At 40.9% G+C, this 21,546-nt stretch overlaps 1 protein-coding gene across 5 annotated transcripts in view; it reads left to right on the top strand.

The window, feature by feature from the left end:
* The window catches only part of DNAH9 (dynein axonemal heavy chain 9), a 377,141-nt gene that overhangs the window by 240,084 nt on the left and 115,511 nt on the right, over positions 1-21,546 (top strand). For all 5 annotated transcript variants that reach the window (XM_063799007.1, XM_016932363.4, XM_063799008.1 and 2 more), the window contains 2 exons: positions 635-895; positions 19,951-20,376. In XM_063799007.1, coding sequence (XP_063655077.1) covers positions 635-895; positions 19,951-20,376 — 687 coding nt within the window. The remainder of the gene's footprint in view (positions 1-634; positions 896-19,950; positions 20,377-21,546) is intronic.

Genomic DNA, 21,546 nt, shown 5'->3' with positions numbered 1-21,546 from the left:
CCAATGTCAGTGAGAAGCAGCCTAAGCTGTTTTGGCATCAGGGAGAAAGGTCAGGGCCAGGTGTGGTGGCTCATGCCTGTAATTTCAACACTTTGGGAGGCTGAGGCTGACAGACCACCTGAGATCAGGAGTTCAAGACCAGCCTGACCAACATGGTGAAACCACATCTCTACTAAAAATACAAACATTAGCTGGGCTTGGTGGCACATGTCTGTAGTTCCAGCTACTTGAGAGGCTGAGACAGGAGAATCTCTTGAACCCTGGAGGCGGAGGTTGCAGTGAGCCGAGATCACGCCACTGCATTCCAGCCTGGGTGACAGAGTGAGACTCCGTCTCAAAAAAAAAAGAAGAAGAAGAAATAAAAAAGAAAGGTCAGGGCACATGTAATTTAGAATATTCCAGCACATTTACTATGGTGGAGAGAGGACATCCAGAGTTCCTGGGAAAGAAACCCAGGTCAGGGAGCCTGGTCCCATCTGAGAGCACAGCTTTGTACCTTTGTATCAGGAGCTGTCATCTATTCTGCTCCACAGAGTTGGGTCCTCAGGTCATGCCCAACAGGCCAGTGACTAGTCCAGTGCCCACAGTCCCTCCAGTCACAACTCCTGATAAGTCCCGTGCTTCTCCAATGCAGGTGGATGATCTGAAAGCAAAGCTGGCTGCCCAGGAAGTAGAGCTGAAGCAGAAAAATGAAGATGCAGACAAACTGATTCAGGTCGTGGGTGTGGAGACTGACAAAGTGAGCAGAGAGAAAGCCATGGCAGATGAGGAGGAGCAGAAGGTGGCCCTCATCATGCTAGAGGTGAAACAGAAGCAGAAGGACTGTGAGGAGGACCTGGCAAAGGCTGAGCCAGCACTCACAGCAGCGCAGGCAGCTCTCAACACCCTGAACAAGGTAGGAGGACTGTCTGCCATACCTGCTCATCCCTCAGGGGCTGGTAGACGCAGAGACCACCTTGGCATTCCCAAGAGATGCAAGGACAATGTTGGGAGGGTTTAGGGTGGGCTCCAGCTGTCACTGATTTGCTCATTAAGCAAGCAAACATTTCTTAGGACTATCTTTTCGGTTCCATGAGCTACCAATGAAATCCCGGAGATGGGAATCTTAGAACCAGACAGAACATGAAAAGTCAGCTGATCCAAACTCCTTACTTCATGTATGAGAAAACCAAGGCCCAGGGAGGAGGACAGACTAGGCCAGACCCATAAACTTAAATATTAGAGCAGAGACTTGAATTTACATCTTCAAAATCTAATCCCAGGGATCTTCCTGCTCCAGTAACCCAGGACCATTTTGCCCTTTAGGTTCTGTGGGACACACGAGCCCTTTAAGGTTTTTATGTTAAGTGTTTAAGGTAAGAGAATAAAATAATATGTTAGCCTCAAAATATACTTTTTAATCTGTAAAATCAAAATTGGTAAGTAATTAAGTGGCAACCACATAACTGTATGTCAACTAAATTAAACTCATAAATTTACTCTGGAAGGAAGGTGGGGAGGGCACGAGGCTTAGCCACTCTTTTCTTTTCTCATTTTTCACAATTAACTTTTTTTCCCACTTGGATAACCATAGTTGAGAGGCAAAGGTGGAAGGAAAAGAGGGGCAGTCAGACTCAAGTCATTATGAGTTGGCACCAGAGATGGACAGAAAGCTGCCCCCTTTTCTGTTGAGATGCTCACATATGTTTTTTGGAGATCCTCTGCCAGTCACTGGGGACCTCATCCCTACAGATTGCTTTCTCTGCCTTCTCCCGAGAGTCTGGCAATTCCCTCTCTTCCTTCAAATGAAACACTTGGGCAAGTTCTAAAACAACCTATGGCGGCTGAGCCATGCAAATGGCTCACATCTGGTCCACTGGAGATTTCCACACCACCTTTCCCTGAACAAGCTCTAAGAGGCCCCCCATGCCGAATATTCTGCCCACATGCCTCGGAGCTAGCCCGCTATTTGTATGCACTCTAGATTTCTGGGATGTAAGTTAGACCCCAGTCCCCTGTGCCCGTCAAACTGCAGGAGAAACATATTAAGCTCACTGAGTAGTCTTTTTGAAGTCCCTCCTTCCATATTTCATGTGAAAAGGGGTAGCTGCCACATCCTCCCTTGAAGGCACAGTGGGTGGGATGCACCAGTAATCCTCATGGAAGTTTCCTCTTAATCTCTAGCCTCCTGACTTTCTTATATCCTCAATTAGAGTAAAGGGTTGAAAAGTCAAAAAAGCTAACCTTCTGAAACCTTCTTGAATTCTGCATAGTCACCTCATACTCACATTGGAATGTAGCATCTATTGCCTCAGGGCCTCAACTAGGCACATTGTAAAATCCTATTATAGATGGTTATAATAAAATTATATTTAATGTGAGATGTGAGTGCATTTTTGTATTTTTTATGATGTGGCATAAGGAAACCCTAAAAGTAAGGGTGTCCAAGGCCAGTAAAGTTCTTAAATGAGCCTCTACTGCAAAGAAAAACACAAGATTTTTCCATTAGGAATTTGTTATATCATTGGGTAGGCCAGGATCAGAGGTGTGACCCGGCTGTACCACTGTTTCTGAGCCTGAAGCTTTCCTACAGCCAGACAGGCTTCTCTCTGGCCCCTCACAGCAACACTCTGCTCACCTGTAGGCCTTTAATTAGACTGTACCCACCCCCTTCCTCATTTAGGGTCCCTCTCCATTCATTCCGTCTAAATCTTACCCAAATTGCAAAATCAACCTTACATTCCAGATCCATGCCTTCTGTTTCTGATTTCCAGAATACAAAAGATAGAACCACTTTATTTACACACCTTCATGTCTTGTTCACTGATCATTCCTTGCCAAGAAGACAAACGTCTTTCATAAGTTCTTTTGATACAGGTTTTATATTTCCTAAGATGACTATCGTTCAAATACTGGTTGCACTACTTAGTAACTTTGTGGCTCTGGGAATAATTTTATCTTCTCTGAGCTTGCGTTTTCTCATCTGTGAAATGGAAGCAATGATAATACCATTCCCATTACGTTGTTACAAGGATTAGTGTATGAAAAGTAGCTACCAGATGATAGCTACACAGTAAATATTTGTTGTTGTTGGTAGTGGTGGTGGTGATGTTGTCATAACCAGAATTATCACTTCTGTTTCCACAAAACTGGAAACAAAATGAACATTTATAAATACTGTTGGTTAATTTGATTAATTGATAGATTGAAATAAATAATAGGTATGTAACTTGAGAAGTGATGGAATAGGATACTGAAAATCACACTGGATTTGAAGTCTAGACAACAGAAGTAAAATTCATTTTTAATGAGTACCTACTATGTGCCAGGTAATATGATAGATGCTGTCCTCGAACTAGTGTATAGCTTGGTACAAGTCACTGAAGTCCTTGATTCCTCAGTTTATTTTCCCTAGTATTAGAGAGGGGAAAACAGGAATTAACAGGTTCTTTATGTCACTTTACACTCCCATCCAATCTATTAACAAACTACTTTCAAAATATATCCAAAAATCAAATACTTTGGATCCTCCCTACTGCTATCACTCAGGTCCAAGCCACCATCATCTCTGCCTTGGACTATGGCAATAGCCCCTAAGTTGCTCTCTCTGCTCCTACCCATAATCCAACACTGTCTTTGTCCATTACAGCAATCTGAGTAATCTTTTTGTAAAACGGGTGTTTGACCATGTCATCTCTGTGTTCAGAATCTTCCATGGTTTCCCATCACATTCAGAATAAAACCCAAAGATGTCACCATGGCCTAAAAGGCACTCCATTATTTGCCTGTGCCACCTCTTCGGCATCAGTTACTACTCTTCCTTTTGCCGTTCTACTCCACCCACGCCAACCTTCCTGCTGGGTCTCAAACACTCCAAGCACAGTCCCACCCCAGGACCTTTGAATTAGTGCTTGCCTCTGCATAGAAGGTTCATCTTCCAACTATCTCCATGGTTCCCCACTCTTCTTTCAAGTGTTTGCCCAAAGTCACCTCATCAGGAAGCAAATAATAAAGGCATTCATTAATTTCAGAAAAAAATTAAGATATACAAGAAAGAAATTAATCCAAAGTGAACAATAGTTATAGTCATATTCATGTGCATACTGAATGTTAATTTAACTAAAAGTTTGATATAACCATAATGGGGAGAGGGAAAGGAAGTCAGTAACGGTAACTAAATATTCACATTCTACGGTAGGAAGTCACTTGATAATGTCTTAAATGAAAAAGTAGCAGCATAAGCATGTTCTTTATCAGTAAGGAGTATAATCTAGAAGTAATGGTGCAGAAACTGAAAGTGGTGACTTCCGGAGAGACAGAACTGGCATGAAATGGGCATGTGTTTTGTTCCCAGCCTTGTAGTGGTATTACAGCTTGTAAACTAAGTGCATGTGTTACATTAGCAGAAATAAAAATTAAAAAATTTCAGTGACTTGAGATCACAGAAGAAGGCATAGCGAACTGCCTGGCCAGGTAGGAAATAGGGAAGAGAAACCCCATGAAGCAGATAGTATAAAAATAAGTATTTTACTAGATGGAGAAGGTGGTAGGAAAGAACATCCCAGGAAGAAACAACCTCTGTGAAGACCCAGATGAATGAAGGGTGTGGTATATCTGAGCTGTGGGTACAGAAGTGGGTGCCTTAGAAGGTGATGTGGCAGGGGAGGCTCTAAAGGTGAGTTGAACAAGACAATTAACAGTCCATCCGTCACCAGGAAGTTTAACTGTAGACCGGTTCACAATCTACAGGTGGCAATGCATTACTGGGTTGCAACAGCGCGTTTTTATGAAATAGAATGGTGCATAGTACACCACCTGTAGTAAGGACGAATATTGCTCCATGAGCCCAAGGACTCCTCGACTATCTTTAAACCCTTCTGCACTCACAGGACTCTGGTATTTAAGGACCATTTATCTGTTTTCTCATTATTTTCAAACTTAGCAATAAATCTTTAGCTAATACATAAAGAATACCTATAAATCAGAGGTGGGTAGTAAGTCTCTGCACACTTTAAGTCTCCATTTTGGCAGTTTTATTTTGTTTTTATAGCTGAACTAAAATAAATCCAGTATAACTTTTTCTGCCTTCATTTAGGAATGGTTTATCTTGCAATTTCATGGTCTCCCTCCCACCCCCTCAAATTTACTTGGAATGGTCTATTTATTTCCCATGCATCTTTTTACAGTGAACTTATTTCTTCTTATACAAATAATAGGTAACAGCATTTTTGTTGCTGAAAATAACTCAAGGGCTGGGCACGGTGGCTCACGCCTGTAATCCCAGCACTTTGGGAGGCCGAGGCGGGCGGATCACGAGGTCAGGAGATCGAGACCATCCTGGCTGACACGGTGAAACCCCGTCTCTACTAAAAATACAAAAAATTAGCCGGGCATGGTGGCAGGCGCCTGTAGTCCCAGCTACTCGGGAGGCTGAGGCAGAGGAATGGCGTGAACCCCGGAGGCGGAGCTTGCAGTGAGCCGAGATCGCGCCACTGCACTCCAGACTGGGCAACAGAGCAAGACTCCGTCTCAAAAAAAAAAAAAAAGAAAAGAACTCAAATAGTATAGAATATATAAGGTCAACAAAAAGTCACCCTTACTTTCCGCTTCAGCCCCTGACCTCTCCTAGTGATGCCTCCTATAATAATTTGGAGTGTGTCTATTTCAGCAGTTTTTCTACACATTTATATTTGTATTAATGCACATATAAAACAAATCTTAAATACAAATGGAAATTACCAAATTACTTTCCCTCCTGTTTTACTGTATGTATTTAAGGTATGATGCTTTTGATATGCATATACATAGTAAAATGATTGCCACAGTCAAGCAAATTAACATATTCACCACCTCACATAGTTATATTTATGTATGTACGGTGAGAGCACCTAAAATCTGCTTTCTTAGCAAATTTCCCATACGCAATAATATGTGTTGGTCAAAGTGTGAAGAAATGGGAATGCTTGTGCACTGCTGGTGAGGATGCAGATTGGTACAGCTGCTATGGAAAACAGTATACAAAGGCTTCTCAAAACATTAAAAATAGAAACAGCATATGACCCAGCAATCCCTCTTTTGGGTATATACCCAAGGGAAATGAAATCAGCACCTCATAGAGATATCTGCACTCCTTTATTCATTGCAGCCTCATTCCCAAAAGCCAAAATATGGAGAAAACATAAATGTCCGTCGACATTATACAAGAAAGACATCCTGCATTTGCAACAACACTAATGAGCCTAGAAGACATTATGCTAAGTGAAATGAGTCAGACATAAACAGAAATACACTGTATGGTCTCACATGTGGAATCTCGCTTTCCCTCTTGATACAAGATTACTTTATTTCTTGCCAGTACATGTATTGAAACCTCATTTATTTAATGCTTCATAGTACTCTGTCTAATAGTACTGCATTCTATTTAATTATTTATCTATTTTTGAGCATTTAGTTTACTTTTTCCAATACAATTTTCCTTGTACATATATCTTTATTGTTTGTGTGTAAGAATTTCTCTGGGCAAACAAGAAGTACAATTGCTTGACAGAACAACATGGTAGGCTAAATAATGCCTCTCCCCCCAAAGAGTTCCACATCCTAATCTCTGAAGCATGTGAATGTTGCCTCATATAACAAAAGTGACTTTGCAGATATCATTAAGTTAAGGATCTTGAGACAGGGGGATTATCTGGGATTATCCAGGTGGGCCCTAAGTAATCACAAGGGTCCATAGAAGAGAGAGAAAAAAGGTCGGGAGAAGGAAGTGACGTGATGACAGAGGGAGAGGGAAGAAAATATTGTGTGATATGGGGCCACGAGCCAAGGAATCGGACAACCTCTGGAAGCTGAAAAGGGTGTGCAACGGATTCTCCACAAAAGCTTCCAGAAGGAATCAGCCCTCCCAACCCCTTGATTTTAGGACTTGTGACCTCCAGAATGGCAAGATAGTACATCCATGTTGTTCTGAGTCAGGAAGTTTGTTGTAACTTCTTACGGAAACAATAGAAACCTCTTAAAATAATATGATGCTCTTTTTTAAAAATACATTCTGCCAAGTTTCTATCCAAAATAGCTGTTCTTACAGTTCTGAACACTGCTCCTCCCACATCCTGGCCAACCTGAGATATTTTTAGTCACTTCAGTTTTACTCAATGAAATGACTTTTAAAATTCTCACTTTTATTTTAACTTTAAGTGGTTTCATTCTAATGAGACTGGGTGTTGATCAAAGAAAATGATCAAGGCAAGTCTCAATCATTTTAGGAGGTTTATTTGCCAAGATTAAGGATATGCCCAGGAAAGAACACAGAGCCATGAGAAAAATGTGGTCCATGCTTTTTCCAAAGAGGCTCTGGGAACCTCAGTGTTTAAAAGGAAAGGAGCAGGTATTGAGGAAAGAGAAAAAACATTTTTTAAAGCATGTGGGTAAGTTAAGAGGCAAATGGTTGCATCCTTTTGAGTCTTTGTTCAGCCATTCACACATGAGAGGAGGGTAGGGGAACAGTCACTTATGCGTCTGTCTTGCTCAGTGAATCTGCATTTTTACATAAGATAATATAAACATAGGGCAGAGGAAGCAATCAGACATGTATTTGTCTCAGGTGAACAGAAGGATGATTTTGAGTTCTGTCCTTTGTCCCATCCCTGTGAAGATAAGCTGTCAATTTACATTGTCAGGGTGAAATTCAACAGAACTGTTTTAGGATAAAGATCTTGGGGCCCACAAGGAATTTCCTTGTGGGAAAATTGTGAGGGAAGTATGTAGCTTTTTTTTATCTTTGTAGCTATTTTATTTAGGAACCAAATGAGAGGCAGGTTTGCGTGACCCAGTTCACAGCTTGACTTTTCCCTTTGGCTTAGTGAGTTTGGGGTCCTGAGATTTATTTTCCTTTCACATGGGCATCTTTTCAAATCTTTAGATTTCTTTTTCTGTTCATTACCTATTCAGATCCTATGCCCATTTTCTCACAAGGTAGTTTTCCTTTTTATTTCCTTCCTTTCTTTCTTTTTATACAGTTTCTCATTATAAACTTTTGCTATGAGTCCCTTGGTATATGTATGTTGTAATATTGTTCCCAGTCTGTTATTTGTCCTCTAACTTAATATTAACAAGTAATAAAAAAAGATTTTATAATCAAATAATTTGGGGAATTCTAGGAGAAGTCAGGGTCTTCATTATAAGCTTAATACTAAAAGTGATAGATATAGCACAAGAAAATAAAACCTCAGATTGATCTAACTTAATGGTGGTGTAAGATATCAACGTGAAATACAAGTAAGTTGACTTTAGCAGTTTATTCAAACAATATGCCACCAACTGGTAAAGTTAATTTAGTATATAATGCTATTTATGTATGCATACCCAAGCATACATTAAAAAGAGAAGCTTTGTAGTCACTGTATTAGTCAGGATCTCTAGAGGGACAGAAGTAATAGGATAGATGTATATATGAAGTGGAGTTTATTAAGGAGTATTGACTCCTACCATTGCAAAGTGAAGCTCCACAATAGGCTATCTGCAAGCTGAGGATCAAGGAAGCCAGTCCGGGTCCCAAAACCTCACAAGTAGGGAAGCTGACAGTGCAGCCTTCAGTCTGTGGCCAAGGGCCTGAGAGCCCCTGGAAAACAACTGGTGTAAGTCCAAGAGTCCAAAGCCTGAAGAACTTGGCGTCTGATGTTAGAGGGCAGAAAGCATCCAGCACGGGAGATAGATAAAGGCCAGAAGACGCAGCAAGTCAGTTTCTCCCACCTTCTGCCTGCTTTATTCTAGCTATTCTAGCAGTGCTGGCAGCTGATTAAACGGTGCCCACCCAAACCGAGGGTGGGTCTGCCTCTCCCAGTCCACTGACTGAAGTGTTAATCTCCTTTAGCAACACCCTCACAGACACACCCAGGAACAATACTTTGCATCCTTCAATCCAATCAAGTTGACACTTCATGTTAACCATCACAAGTCACCTTGAGAAATGTCAAACTGATATTTAACACAATTCAACATCTGTTCCTCATTAAAACTCTCAGTAAAGTAGGAATAAAATAATACTTGGCTATTTCGCTAGCAGATGGAAACCAATCCCAATCCAGGAGCAAAACATTCCATCTAATGACAGAATCCAAGAGGCATTGTCATTAACGTAGAGAAAGCGCAATGACAGCTCCCTTCGCTACTGTAATTCAAAAATGTGTCCTGAATTTCTAGCCAATGCAATAATAAATTTAAAACTCTTAATCACCTAAATGTTGTGAAATATCAAACATAATATTATTTATGGATGATATAAAAAATAAAAGGGAAAGTTAAGGACTCATTGCAAAATAAATTTTAAAATGCAATACCTTTCCTAATATCCACAATAGCCAGTTAGAAAATATATTTTCAAAATAACAACCAAAACATATGGTACAAATAAGTGTAAAGAAATTTGTTGAAACTGTGAAGAAAACTACATATCCTTATTGAAGGATATTTTAAAAGATATGAATAAACATATATATACTTTGTGTACTGGGAGATTCAATTTTGTAAGGACACTAATTCTCCAATTTACTTAAAAATAAAATACTACTCTAATTGAACTCCAAATTGATTTTTGGCATATTCGTCTCTACTGTTATTAAAAGTTCTTATCATTTAACCAATTATTAAAGATCCAATAACCTACATGTTCAACAATACAAAGTTAGCCAAATTGTATATTCAGATGGAAGAAAAGTGTGCATTGTTTATTTTAAATCATATTTGCAAAAATAATTGACAAGAAAAACTTTCAGATTTTATTTTCAGTAAAACAGTAGGTTTGAAATTAGTATAGTGATTGATATGTATATTTGTATATATACATGTATGTGTGTGTGTGTGTGTGTGTATATATATATATATATATATATACACACACACACACACACAGAGAGAGAGAGAGAATAATAGAGAGACATAAAAAAGAAAGCTGCTGAATGAATCACACCAGGACATAATGTTTTATCTCTGGTTAGTAAAATTATGAATCTTGTTTTTTATCTTTGCTTAATATTCCACAATAAGTATATACTCTTAATAAATGGACAAAACAGTATTATCTTGTAGAACAGTTAAGAATAATAAAGAAATAAAACTGTAAAAGAACTAGAAAACTTCTCAAAAGTTTTCAGATTAGTTTTTATGTATGTGAAAGGTCTTTCTAAATGCAGAAACAAAGAACTATATTTAGAAAAGGACTGTTAAATGTGACTTCTTAAAAGCTTTAAATTTCTGTAGATCACAAAATACCATAAACAAACTTTTTTGCATTAAATAGAAGTTTAATAATTTATTATAATCTTGATGGGAAAAGTCCAGATTGTATTTTGATATTTTTTACATTAATATATTATTACAACGTGAAGAAAGATTTTTTTGAAATTTTGTTTTAGTCATTTCCTTTGAAGCCACATCATGGTAACAGAGTCTCACTCTGTCACCCAGGCTGGAGTGCAATGGAGCGATCTTGGCTCACTGCAACTTCCACCTCCTGGATTCAAGTGATTTTCCTGCCTCAGCCTCCAGGGTAGCTGGGATTGCAGGCGCACACCACCATGCCCGACTAATTTTTTGTATTTTTAGTAGAGACGGAGTTTCACCATGCTGGCCAGGCTGGTCTCGAACTCCTGACCTTGTGATCCACCTGCCTCAGCCTCCCAAAGTGCTTGGATTACAGGCATGAGCCACCATACCCAGCCAGTAACATCTTTTTTTATTATTTAACTTTTAAGTTCAGGGTACATGTGCAAGCTTGTGATATAGATAAACTTGTGTCATGAAGGTTTGTTGTACAGATTATTTCATCACCCAGATACTAAGCCTAGGACCCAATACTGGCGTGAGATTGTATTTCATTGTAGTTTTGATTTGCATTTCTCTAATGATTAGCTATGTTGAGCTTTTTTTCATAGGTTTGTTGGCCACATGAATGTCTTCTTTTGAGAAGCGTGTGTTCATGTCCTTTGTCCACTTCTTTTTTTACCATCTTTTTTTTTTATTTATTATTATTATACTTTAAGTTTTAGGGTACATGTGCACAATGTGCAGGTTAGTTACATATGTATACATGTGCCATGCTGGTGTGCTGCACCCACTAACTCGTCATCTAGCATTAGGTATATCTCCCAATGCTATCCCTCCCCCCTCGCCCCACCCCACAACAGTCCCCAGAGTATGATGTTCCCCTTCCTGTGTCCATGTGTTCTCATTGTTTAATTCCCACCTATGAGTGAGAATATGCGGTGTTTGGTTTTTTGTTCTTGCGATAGTTTACTGAGAATGATGATTTCCAATTTCATCCATGTCCCTACAAAGGACATGAACTCATCATTTTTTATGGCTGCATAGTATTCCATGGTGTATATGTGCCACATTTTCTTAATCCAGTCTATCATTGTGGGACATTTGGGTTGGTTCCAAGTCTTTGCTATTGTGAATAATGCCGCAATAAACATACGTGTGCATGTGTCTTTAAAGCAGCATGATTTATAATCCTTTGGGTATATACCCAGTAATGGGATGGCTGGGTCAAATGGTATTTCTAGTTCTAGATCCCTGAGGAATCACCACACTGACTTCCACAATGGTTGAACTAGTTTACAGTCCCACCAACAGTGTAAAAGTGTTCCTATTTCTCCACATCCTCTCCAGCACTTGTTGTTTCCTGACTTTTTAATGATCGCCATTCTAACTGGTTTGAGATGGTATCTCATTGTGGTTTTGATTTTCATTTCTCTGATGGCCAGTGATGGTGAGCATTTTTTCATGTGCTTTTTGGCTGCATAAATGTCTTCTTTTGAGAAGTGTCTGTTCATGTCCTTCGCCCACTTTTTGATGGGGTTGTTTTTTTCTTGTAAATTTGTTTGAGTTCATTATAGATTCTTGATATTAGCCCTTTGTCAGATGAGTAGGTTGTGAAAATTTTCTCCCATTTTGTAGGTTGCCTGTTCACTCTGATGGTAGTTTCTTTTGCTGTGCAGAAGCTCTTTAGTTTAATTACATCCCATTTGTCAATTTTGGCTTTTGTTGCCATTGCTTTTGGTGTTTTAGACATGAAGTCCTTGCCCATGCCTATGTCCTGAATGGTAATGCCTAGGTTTTCTTCTAGGGTTTTTATGGTTTTAGGTCTAACGTTTAAGTCTTTAATCCATCTTGAATTGATTTTTGTATAAGGTGTAAGGAAGGGATCCAGTTTCAGCTTTCTACATATGGCTAGCCAGTTTTCCCAGCACCATTTATTAAATAGGGAATCCTTTCCCCATTGCTTGTTTTTCTCAGGTTTGTCAAAGATCAGATAGTTGTAGATATGTGGCATTATTTCTGAGGGCTCTGTTCTGTTCCATTGATCTATATCTCTGTTTTGGTACCAGTACCATGCTGTTTTGGTTACTGTAGCCTTGTAGTATAGTTTGAAGTCAGGTAGTGTGATGCCTCCGGCTTTGTTCTTTTGGCTTAGGATTGACTTGGTGATGCGGGCTCTTTTTTGGTTCCATATGAACTTTAAAGTAGTTTTTTCCAATTCTGTGAAGAAAGTCATTGGTAGCTTGATGGGGATGGCATTGAATCTATAAATTACCTTGGGCAGTATGGCCATTTTCATGATATTGATTCTTCCTACCCATGAGCATGGAATATTCTTCCATTTGTTTGTATCCTCTTTTATTTCCTTGAGCAGTGGTTTGTAGTTCTCCTTGAAGAGGTCCTTCACATCCCTTGTAAGGTGGATTCCTAGGTATTTTATTCTCTTTGAAGCAATTGTGAATGGGAGTTCACTCATGATTTGGCTCTCTGTTTGTCTGTTATTGGTGTATAAGAATGCTTGTGATTTTTGTAGATTGATTTTGTATCCTGAGACTTTGCTGAAGTTGCTTATCAGCTTAAGGAGATTTTGGGCTGAGACCTTGGGGTTTTCTAGATATACAATCATGTCGTCTGCAAACAGGGACAATTTGACTTCCTCTTTTCCTAATTGAATACCCTTTATTTCCTTCTCCTGCCTAATTGCCCTGGCCAGAACTTCCAACACTATGTTGAATAGGATTTAATGAGGTGGTTTTTTTCTTGTAAATTTAAGTTCCTTATAGCTGCTGGGTATTAGACTTTTGTCAGATCCAAGCTTGCAAAAATTTTCTCCTATTCTGTAGGTTCTCTGTTCACCCTGTTGATAGTTTTCTTCGCTGTGCAGAAGCTCTTTAGTTTAATTAGATCTCATTTGTCAATTTTTGCTTTTGTCACAGTTGCTTTTGGTATCTTTGTCATGAAATCCTTGCTCATTCCTACATCCAGAATGGTATTGCCTAGGTTGTCTTCTTGGGTTTTTATAATTTTGGATTTTACATTTAAGTCTTTCATCCATCTTGAGTTAATTTTTGTATATGTTGTAAGGAAGGGATCCAGTTTCAATCTTCTACATATGGTTAGCCAGTTGTCTCGGCACCATTTATTGAATAGGGAGTCCTTTCTCCGTGACCTGTTTTTGTCAGGTTTGTTGAAGATCAAATGGGTGTGGGTGTGTGGCCTTATATTTCTGGGTTCTCTATTCTGTTCCATTGGTCTGGTCTATGTGTCTGTTTTTGTACCAGTGCCATAAACAAAATTTTAAAAGAAATTTTCAACACATATGTGAAAAGAGTAAATCTTCTCTATATATGAAAAGCTCTCGTGAATTGTACTGGGAATCTCCCATTCGTTCTGCTCCCCTCCTCTTATTGCCCCCAACCCAGTTACACTTTGCCCTTCCCAACTCTGTTCTTTCCCTAACCTGAGAGACTTGATTTGCATGAATTATATCAATGGACTGCCTTTGCCCTCTAGGTTTTTGTGACCTTTGGCCATGCTGAGTATCAGAAGGTCATAGGAAGGAGAAAGAGAGTGAGATCCCGGTAGTCATTTCTTCGGCCTCCACCTGCCCTCCACTAACGGTTACAGCTCGTGTAGGGCTCCTTCTCCAAAGGGCTCTCTCTCTCTCTCCAGGTTCTGCTAACCCCTCCTCTCCCTTTTCTCCTCAAGCCCAGAGTGGAACTGGAACCTCCCCAGCTCCACTCACCCTAACATTACTAGCCCAGAGTAATGTACTCTCTCGTAGGTCTCTTCAATCTACACTTTCATAAATAGTTCCTTTAGTTAATTGTCCTCAAAAGAGCTGGTGTGTTGTATCATCATTTTGCCTGCAGAAACCCTAACAATTACAGTAATCAAAAAGAAAAAGATAAATAGCCCAGTAGAAATGTAGGCGAAGGACAGGTACAAACAACTCACAAAATAAAAACTCCAAATAGTTTGTCAACATGAAAAAAAAGTTTAGCATCACTAGTAAATACACATATATTTGCATAATATGCATACGTTAATTAAACCAATGTTGTGATCTTATTTTTAATCTATCTTTTTTTTATTTAAATAATATTTCCCAGTGTTGAAAGGATGGGAGTGCATATAGGTTATCTCAAATACTGATGATTGGGATTGAAATTTCTGAGAAATAATAATTATTACTAATAATAATTTAATAAACTGAACAATTATTGAATAAATTGAATAATTGTTAAATAATTTAATAATTATTAATGACAATTTGTACAAAGAATACTAAAAATGTTTTTACCCTTTGACCCAGCAAATCCCACTTCCAAGAAGATTGCCGTAAGTAACTAAAATTTTCACTTACATAGAACAATGTTCAGCAAAGCATTATCTGTGAGGTAAATTCTGGGAAATGACTTACATTTTCAGAAATTAGATAAATTTTAGATAAAGTGTGGATTGTCCATATACAGACTTTTTAAAAATCCTCTCTAGAAGAACTAGTGACCTTCTCTCACACCTCTTTTTTTTTTGAGATGAGTCTCGCTCTGTCGCCCAAGCTGGAGTGCAGTGGCGTGATCTCGGCTCACTGCAAGCTCTGCCTCCCGGGTTCACGCCATTCTCCTGCCTCAGCCTCCCAAGTAGCTGGGACTACAGGTGGCTGCCACCATGCCCAGCTAACTTTTTGTATTTTTAGTAGAGACGGGGTTTCACCGTGTTAGCCAGGATGGTCTCAATCTCCTGACCTCGTGATCCGCCTGCCTTGGCCTCCCAAAGTGCTGGCATTACAAGCGTGAGCCACCGCACCTGGCCACCTCTTTTTAAAAGTATTCATAAGTTCTGCCTACACTAGCTCCAAAATATGTCCCAAATCCAATCACTTCTCACCATCTCCCCTGCAAAAAGCCTGGACCAAGCCACCTTCAGTTCCCTGCCTAGACGGCTAAGCTGCCTCCTGACTCTCTTCTTCCTCATCCACCCTCCCCTGCCACAGTGTGTCTGCACTGCAGCAAGCATATCTGAGAGCATAGGCTGCATCATTCCATTCCCTGCCAAAAACACACCAGTGGCTTCCCAGTGAAATTAGAGTAAAATCCATACTCCTCATACTCCTTCCCATGGCCTCCGGAGCCTCTGGTGGTCTGGCCCCAACTGCCTCTCAGCCATCCTCTCCACCACTCTGTGGACTGTCCTCCCCACTGTACATCATAGCCAAGCTTGCTTCTGCCACAGGCCTTTACACTTGCTTGCTCAGCAGCCTGGAACAGTCTTCCTGCAGTCTGTAGAGCTGGCCATTTCCCATCATTGAGATCCCGGTGAAATGTAGCTTCTTGAAGATGCCTTCCCAGAGGAAGAGACTTTCCTAACTAACGTGGCATCATCACATTCCAAGAATTCTCTCTCCTGAGCCCTTGTGTTTGTTTTTCTCAGTATTTAAAATATCAAAGATGTATCTCTTTGTTGCCTGTCTCCCCCACCTGAATGAGCAAAAGGACTTTGCCTTTCTTGTATCCCCATCACTCAAACTGAATGCCTAGTACATACTAAATAATATTTGTCCAATGATGACTGCACACATATTGATTCATTCATTTATTCACTCAACAAAGACTTTTTGAGTGCTCTTCCTATGCCAGGCACTGCTCTGGGTACATGTGATACATCCATGAGGGAAGATCCCTGCCTCTCTGAAGCTTATACTCTAGCAGAAGTAAGGGGCAAGAGACAATAAATACAACTTCAAAGTGACTTATATAATGTAGTAGAGCATGACAGATGCTGTGGGGAAAAAAGAAAAATGTGGAGTAGAGTAGGAGAAGCAGTGAGGCTGGGCATCTGGAGAGGATGGGTGGGAGGAGGCAGAGGTGGTAGGCCTTCTTAGAAAGGAGACGTTTGAGAAAAACTTGGAGAAGAACAAATGCATCAGGCAGATATTTGGGGAAGAGCAGCCACACAGCTAGAACGATAGTCCTAAGACAGAAGTGGAGTGGAGCCCAGAGCACCTGTGCCTAACAACTCCTGCCTCCTGAGAAATGTTTCTCCTAGGCTAGGCATGGCGGCTCATGCCTGTAATCCCAGCACTTTGGGAGGCCGAGGCAGGTGGATCATTTGAGGTCAGGAGTTCAAGATCAGCCTGACCAACATAATGAAACCCTGTCTCTACTACTATACAAAAACTAGCCAGGTGTGGTGGCGGGTGCCTGTAATCCCAGCTGTAATTTGGGAGGCTGAGGCAGGAGAATCGCCTGAACCCGGGAGGTGGAGGTTGCAGTGAGCCAAGAACATGCCACTGCACTCCAGCCTGGGCGACAGTGTGAGACTCCATGTCAAAAAAAAAAAAAGTTTCTTCCAGCCTTGTGTTTCTATTAGCACCACACTGCTCTATCTGCCTGCCCCATGCGAATTGACTTGAGGGCCCATACTTAACCAAACAAGATCTTTACCCAGGGATTTTTTAAATTTTGACTTGCATTGGATAAAAAGTCTCTTTCCCTTCTCTTTCCATCCAATCACTCAACACATATTTTGACAAGCATTTACTACATAATTTCTTCTGTTCTGGACACTGGGGCTTCCATGGTTAACAAGATAAATGGAGGTCCCTGCTCTCATGAAGAGGAGGGATACAGTAAGTCAACAAGGAAAAACTGAGAATCATTTCAGGTTCTCTGAAGGAAACCATCATGGCTCTAGGATGGGAAATGACTAAGAAGGGGAGGTTGGTGGGTAGAGTCTTACAGGGTGGGGGTCGTTTAAATTGAGGTTGTTTTGTTGTTGTTGTTGTTGTTGTTGTTGTTGTTGTTTGAGATGGAGTTTCATTCTTGTCACCCAGGCTGGAGTGCAATGGCATGATCTTGGCTCCTTGCAACCTCCACCTCCCAAGTTCAAGCGATTCTCCTGCCTCAGCCTCCTGCCTCAGAGTAGCTGGGGTTACAGGTGCCTGCCATCACACCTAGCTAATCTTTGTATTTTTAGTACAGATGGGGTTTTCACCATGTTGGCCAGGCTGGTCTCGAACTCCTGACCTTAGGTGATCTCCCTTCTCGGTCTCCCAAAGTACTGGGATTACAGGCGTGAGCCACCGTGCCCAGCCAGAATTGAGATCTTGGTGGATGCAGAGGTATCAGCCATGCAAATGTCTTAGGAGGAAATGTTCCAGGCAGAGACCTGAGGTGGCAATGAGCTTGGCAAGTCAATACACTGAAAGAAGGTGATCACAGCTACAGCCTAGTGAGAAAAGGAGAAAGTGGGCAACAGTCAGAGAGTTAGACCGTGTGCCTTCCAACATGAAGAAACTGGGGTGTAAAAAAGCAACCCACACACAGGGAGACAGGGAAGGAAGAGAAAGTCCACAGAGCCCTGCCGACAACATTGAGAATGGGATTCCACTCATCATACTGCCAGCTCCATGCCTGCCCTTGCCAGATATTCGAGTGAGAAAATCTCCCTGTGTACTTCATCTAGGGTTTCTGTCACTAAAACCAAAAGAGTCATGATTAATTTATAGATATATATGAATATGAAAAAGACTGGAAGGAGAAGGAGTTACTGTACGTGGAAACATCGACTGTGATATATCTGGGTTATAAAATTCATTTTCATCTCTGTACATTGCTTAACTTATGCTGTTTTAAAATCATGGCATTCTTTGGTTACATTTGTATTTTCTCACTTTGCCCTCTGTCACCTCAGGGGGCCGTGACAACAGGTGTGCTGGTATCCCTCTCACACTTGTGCTGCCTACCTCCCTGCCCTCACAGGTGTATTGGGACCAAATGTGAAATCCATTGCAAGAATGAAAGGAGCATCTGCCACAGTACTTCCACTCGTAGCTAGAAATAATTCTCTTTGTTTGTGGATCAAGAGCACCTCAAATTAATTTGGCATAAGAATCTAATTTTTAAAATCAAGATTTCCCCCCACTGACAAAGTTAGCGCCATAAGCAAATGGTTTCACAGCATTTTAAGAGCCTCCAGCTACATTGGGGCTCCACTGCCCTAATGGGAAGTGATAGGGAACTGGGCTTGGGAGTCTGCAATGTACCTTTCACGGATATTTCTTTCACCTGGCAGACAGCCTAATGCTTAGCTGTCTGACCCATGACCAGGGGGTCCCTCACATGGGAAATTTGTTTATATTGGCGGATCCCCTTGTGGCTCTTGTCCAATCCATGTCCAGTTTATGCCTGCCTGACCATCACTCTGAGCTGGGAGCTCAGCCCAGTACCTGGAGAAAACCCAGCCTGGAGCAGCCCCTGGTTCTTCAGATGGAAGGCGCAAATTCAGTATACCACCACAATAGGAAACACATTCAAATATTTTTACTTACAGATCCTGAGCAGGGAGAATGCAATCAGTTGGGAGGGGAGTGCTCTGTCCCTGGGTCACGACAGGTAGGAATGAAGAGTGAGGCAGAGAGAAAGAGAAGTGCATAGAAGTGCATGGCAACCGGCAGTATATATAAGAGATATATATAAGAAAGTGTGTGTGTGTGTATATATATATATATATATGAAAGTGTGTATATATAAAAGAAAGTAGGATGTGTATATATATATAAAAGAAAGTATATACAAGAAATATATTTCTCATATTTAATATAAGATATATCTTATGTTAATATATAAGTATATATAAGAAAGTAGGATGTGGGTCACTTTAGGTTTTCAGCAAATGCCTGAATGGTCCCTTTAAAGGAAGTGGCAGGAAAGCAGGGAGCTCCTGCCTAGGAGAGATCCAAATTCTCTGGCTACTGGCTTGAGTCATTTGGGTGTGGTATAGAACTGGAAGCTGTATCCAGGGTAACTGAGCCCTGCTTCTGGTATGAGAAAGTTAAACCTATATTCAAAATGGATGCCCAAGCAACAGAAAATTAGAATTCCCTACACCTGATTGTAGGCTTCTCACCGAATGTCATAGTAGGCCTTAAATCAACTTCATACGCATTTATGACACCATTTTATGTACAGAGTAGCGAGTTCTCCTGCCCCCAATTTACAGATGAAGGTGGCAAGTTCTGGAAGGTTTAAGTGATTTGCCAAGATCAACTCTTTCAGCCGTGTCTTTCTGGAACAAGCGAAACTCTGAGCAAAGGACAAACCCAGGACCAGGCAGAGCAGCTGACTCACAGGCTGTGCCTTGTTTCTGTCTGAATTATTTCTTGGCAGAAAATGCTGTTTTGCTATCAGGACAGTCAAGTGTAGTTAGAACAAGCTCATGGAACAAAGCAGTTTAATTAAGGAAAAAAATATTACTTGGGTTACAGTGCTATTCTCTTCAATCCAAGATGGAAATTAATTTATAATAACCTTATCTTTTATTCATAGCATGCTGCGTATTTCAGAGTATGTCGGCATCCTTGTATTTCTCAGTTGAATGTGAAATAATTGTGTGTTTCTAATGGGCTGCGAGTCAGTTAAAGTGCTGAAAGAACATAGCTGAGTCTTGGCTAACCATTCAGAGAAGTCTGAAGCCACTGAGGAGTAGCTTTGGTTTCCTTTTGATGAGTCATGATATTTAAAATTCAGAGGGCTGCTGCAGGCTTCAAAGCAGCCCTTTCAAACCGATCACTCCACAACCTAACTCCATCAGTGGCGGAGGACAAAGAAAGCCCATTCATGTTCCCCTAACCACCTCCTTCTCTTTTCCCAGACCAACCTGACAGAGCTGAAGTCATTTGGCTCTCCGCCTCTGGCCGTCAGCAATGTCAGCGCTGCGGTGATGGTACTGATGGCCCCCAGGGGTAGGGTGCCCAAGGACCGGAGCTGGAAGGCTGCTAAGGTCACCATGGCCAAAGTGGATGGCTTCCTGGACTCGCTAATAAACTTCAACAAAGAGAACATTCACGAGAACTGCCTCAAAGCCATCAGGCCGTATCTGCAAGACCCCGAGTTCAATCCTGAGTTTGTGGCCACCAAATCCTATGCGGCTGCAGGCCTCTGCTCCTGGGTCATCAATATTGTGAGATTTCATGAGGTGTTCTGTGATGTGGAACCCAAGCGCCAGGCACTGAACAAAGCCACCGCGGACCTCACAGCTGCCCAGGAGAAGCTGGCTGCCATCAAAGCCAAGATCGCTGTGAGTGACCCCAGAGCCCCTCACCCTGCTAGTCCGCCTCCAATACAAACAACGCTCTTCAGACACCATCTAACACCTAACGTTACGGTTTTTAAAGAGAAGCAGGAAAACCACATTTTCATGCAAAATCTCATTTTTCAGTAGAGGCAACTTTTTACATTTCTTTCTCAAACACTGTATAGGCCAAACAAGACAATTCCACTGGACCACTGGTTTACAAGCTGTGGTGCTAAAAGGTTTTCTCCTTTTCTGAACAAAAGGTTAAAATTTTGAGACTTTTTCTCTTTCTCCTTGGAAATGTGGATTTTAGCCACCTTACCCTTTTTACCTATTCCCTTCAGTTCTAGCCAACTATCTGCCTGTCTCACTTTCAGTAGCATGGATGTGTGGAAATGTGTCAGCTATCTGCATTGTTTTGTGGAAGTTCTTTAAAGCAAGTTATACACTGTGACTTAGTGGGTGGCCCCTAGTCCATAAATATAAAACTGTGAGGGTCATTAGCTTTTATAAACTCATGTAGATATTGTTATTATGTCTGCTTCACCCAGGATTTGGAGATGGGGATGGTGATCTTGGATTCACACCTATTTGGGAGATTTTCCTTGTCAACCTGAAATAATTGAAAGGATCAGAATTCATTTTTTGTTTTAATCTGTAGAGGCAGGGTCTCCCTATGTTGCCCAGGTTGGTCTTGAACTCCTGGGCTCAAGTGATCCTCCCACCTCAGCCTCCCAAAGTGCTGGGATTACAGATATGAGCCACTGAGCCCAGCCCAGAATCCAGCTTCAAGAGTTGATTTAAGTGAAAAACTGGCAATGAACTCCAAAGAGATAGAGTGAGTGCTCCAAAGTAAAACATTAAGGTGTTACTTATATAGGCAGAAAACAAAGAAATTTTCTATAATAGGCTGGTTTATGAGTTACAACAATTTAATTAATTACAGTTTTCTGTACAGCTTTTTTCACTTCCTTTCCAATTTAAAAGAGTGTATTTAACCTTCCATCTTAGATAATGTGGAGTCTTTGTGTGAGAAAGGTAAAAGAGAGGTTAATCTATAACAAAGATCAGCAATGAAGCTGGAAGGAGTCTTCCCTGGTGCCCTTTAGTCATTTGCAATGTTTTACAAGACAATGTAGGTAAGGAAAAAGGCCAATCTATAATCAGAGAAAT

The sequence above is a fragment of the Pan troglodytes genome, chromosome 19 (assembly GCF_028858775.2).
Source record: "Pan troglodytes isolate AG18354 chromosome 19, NHGRI_mPanTro3-v2.0_pri, whole genome shotgun sequence".
NCBI classification, from domain to species: Eukaryota; Metazoa; Chordata; class Mammalia; order Primates; family Hominidae; genus Pan; species Pan troglodytes.
This window is presented reverse-complemented; position numbering and strand designations above follow the sequence as displayed.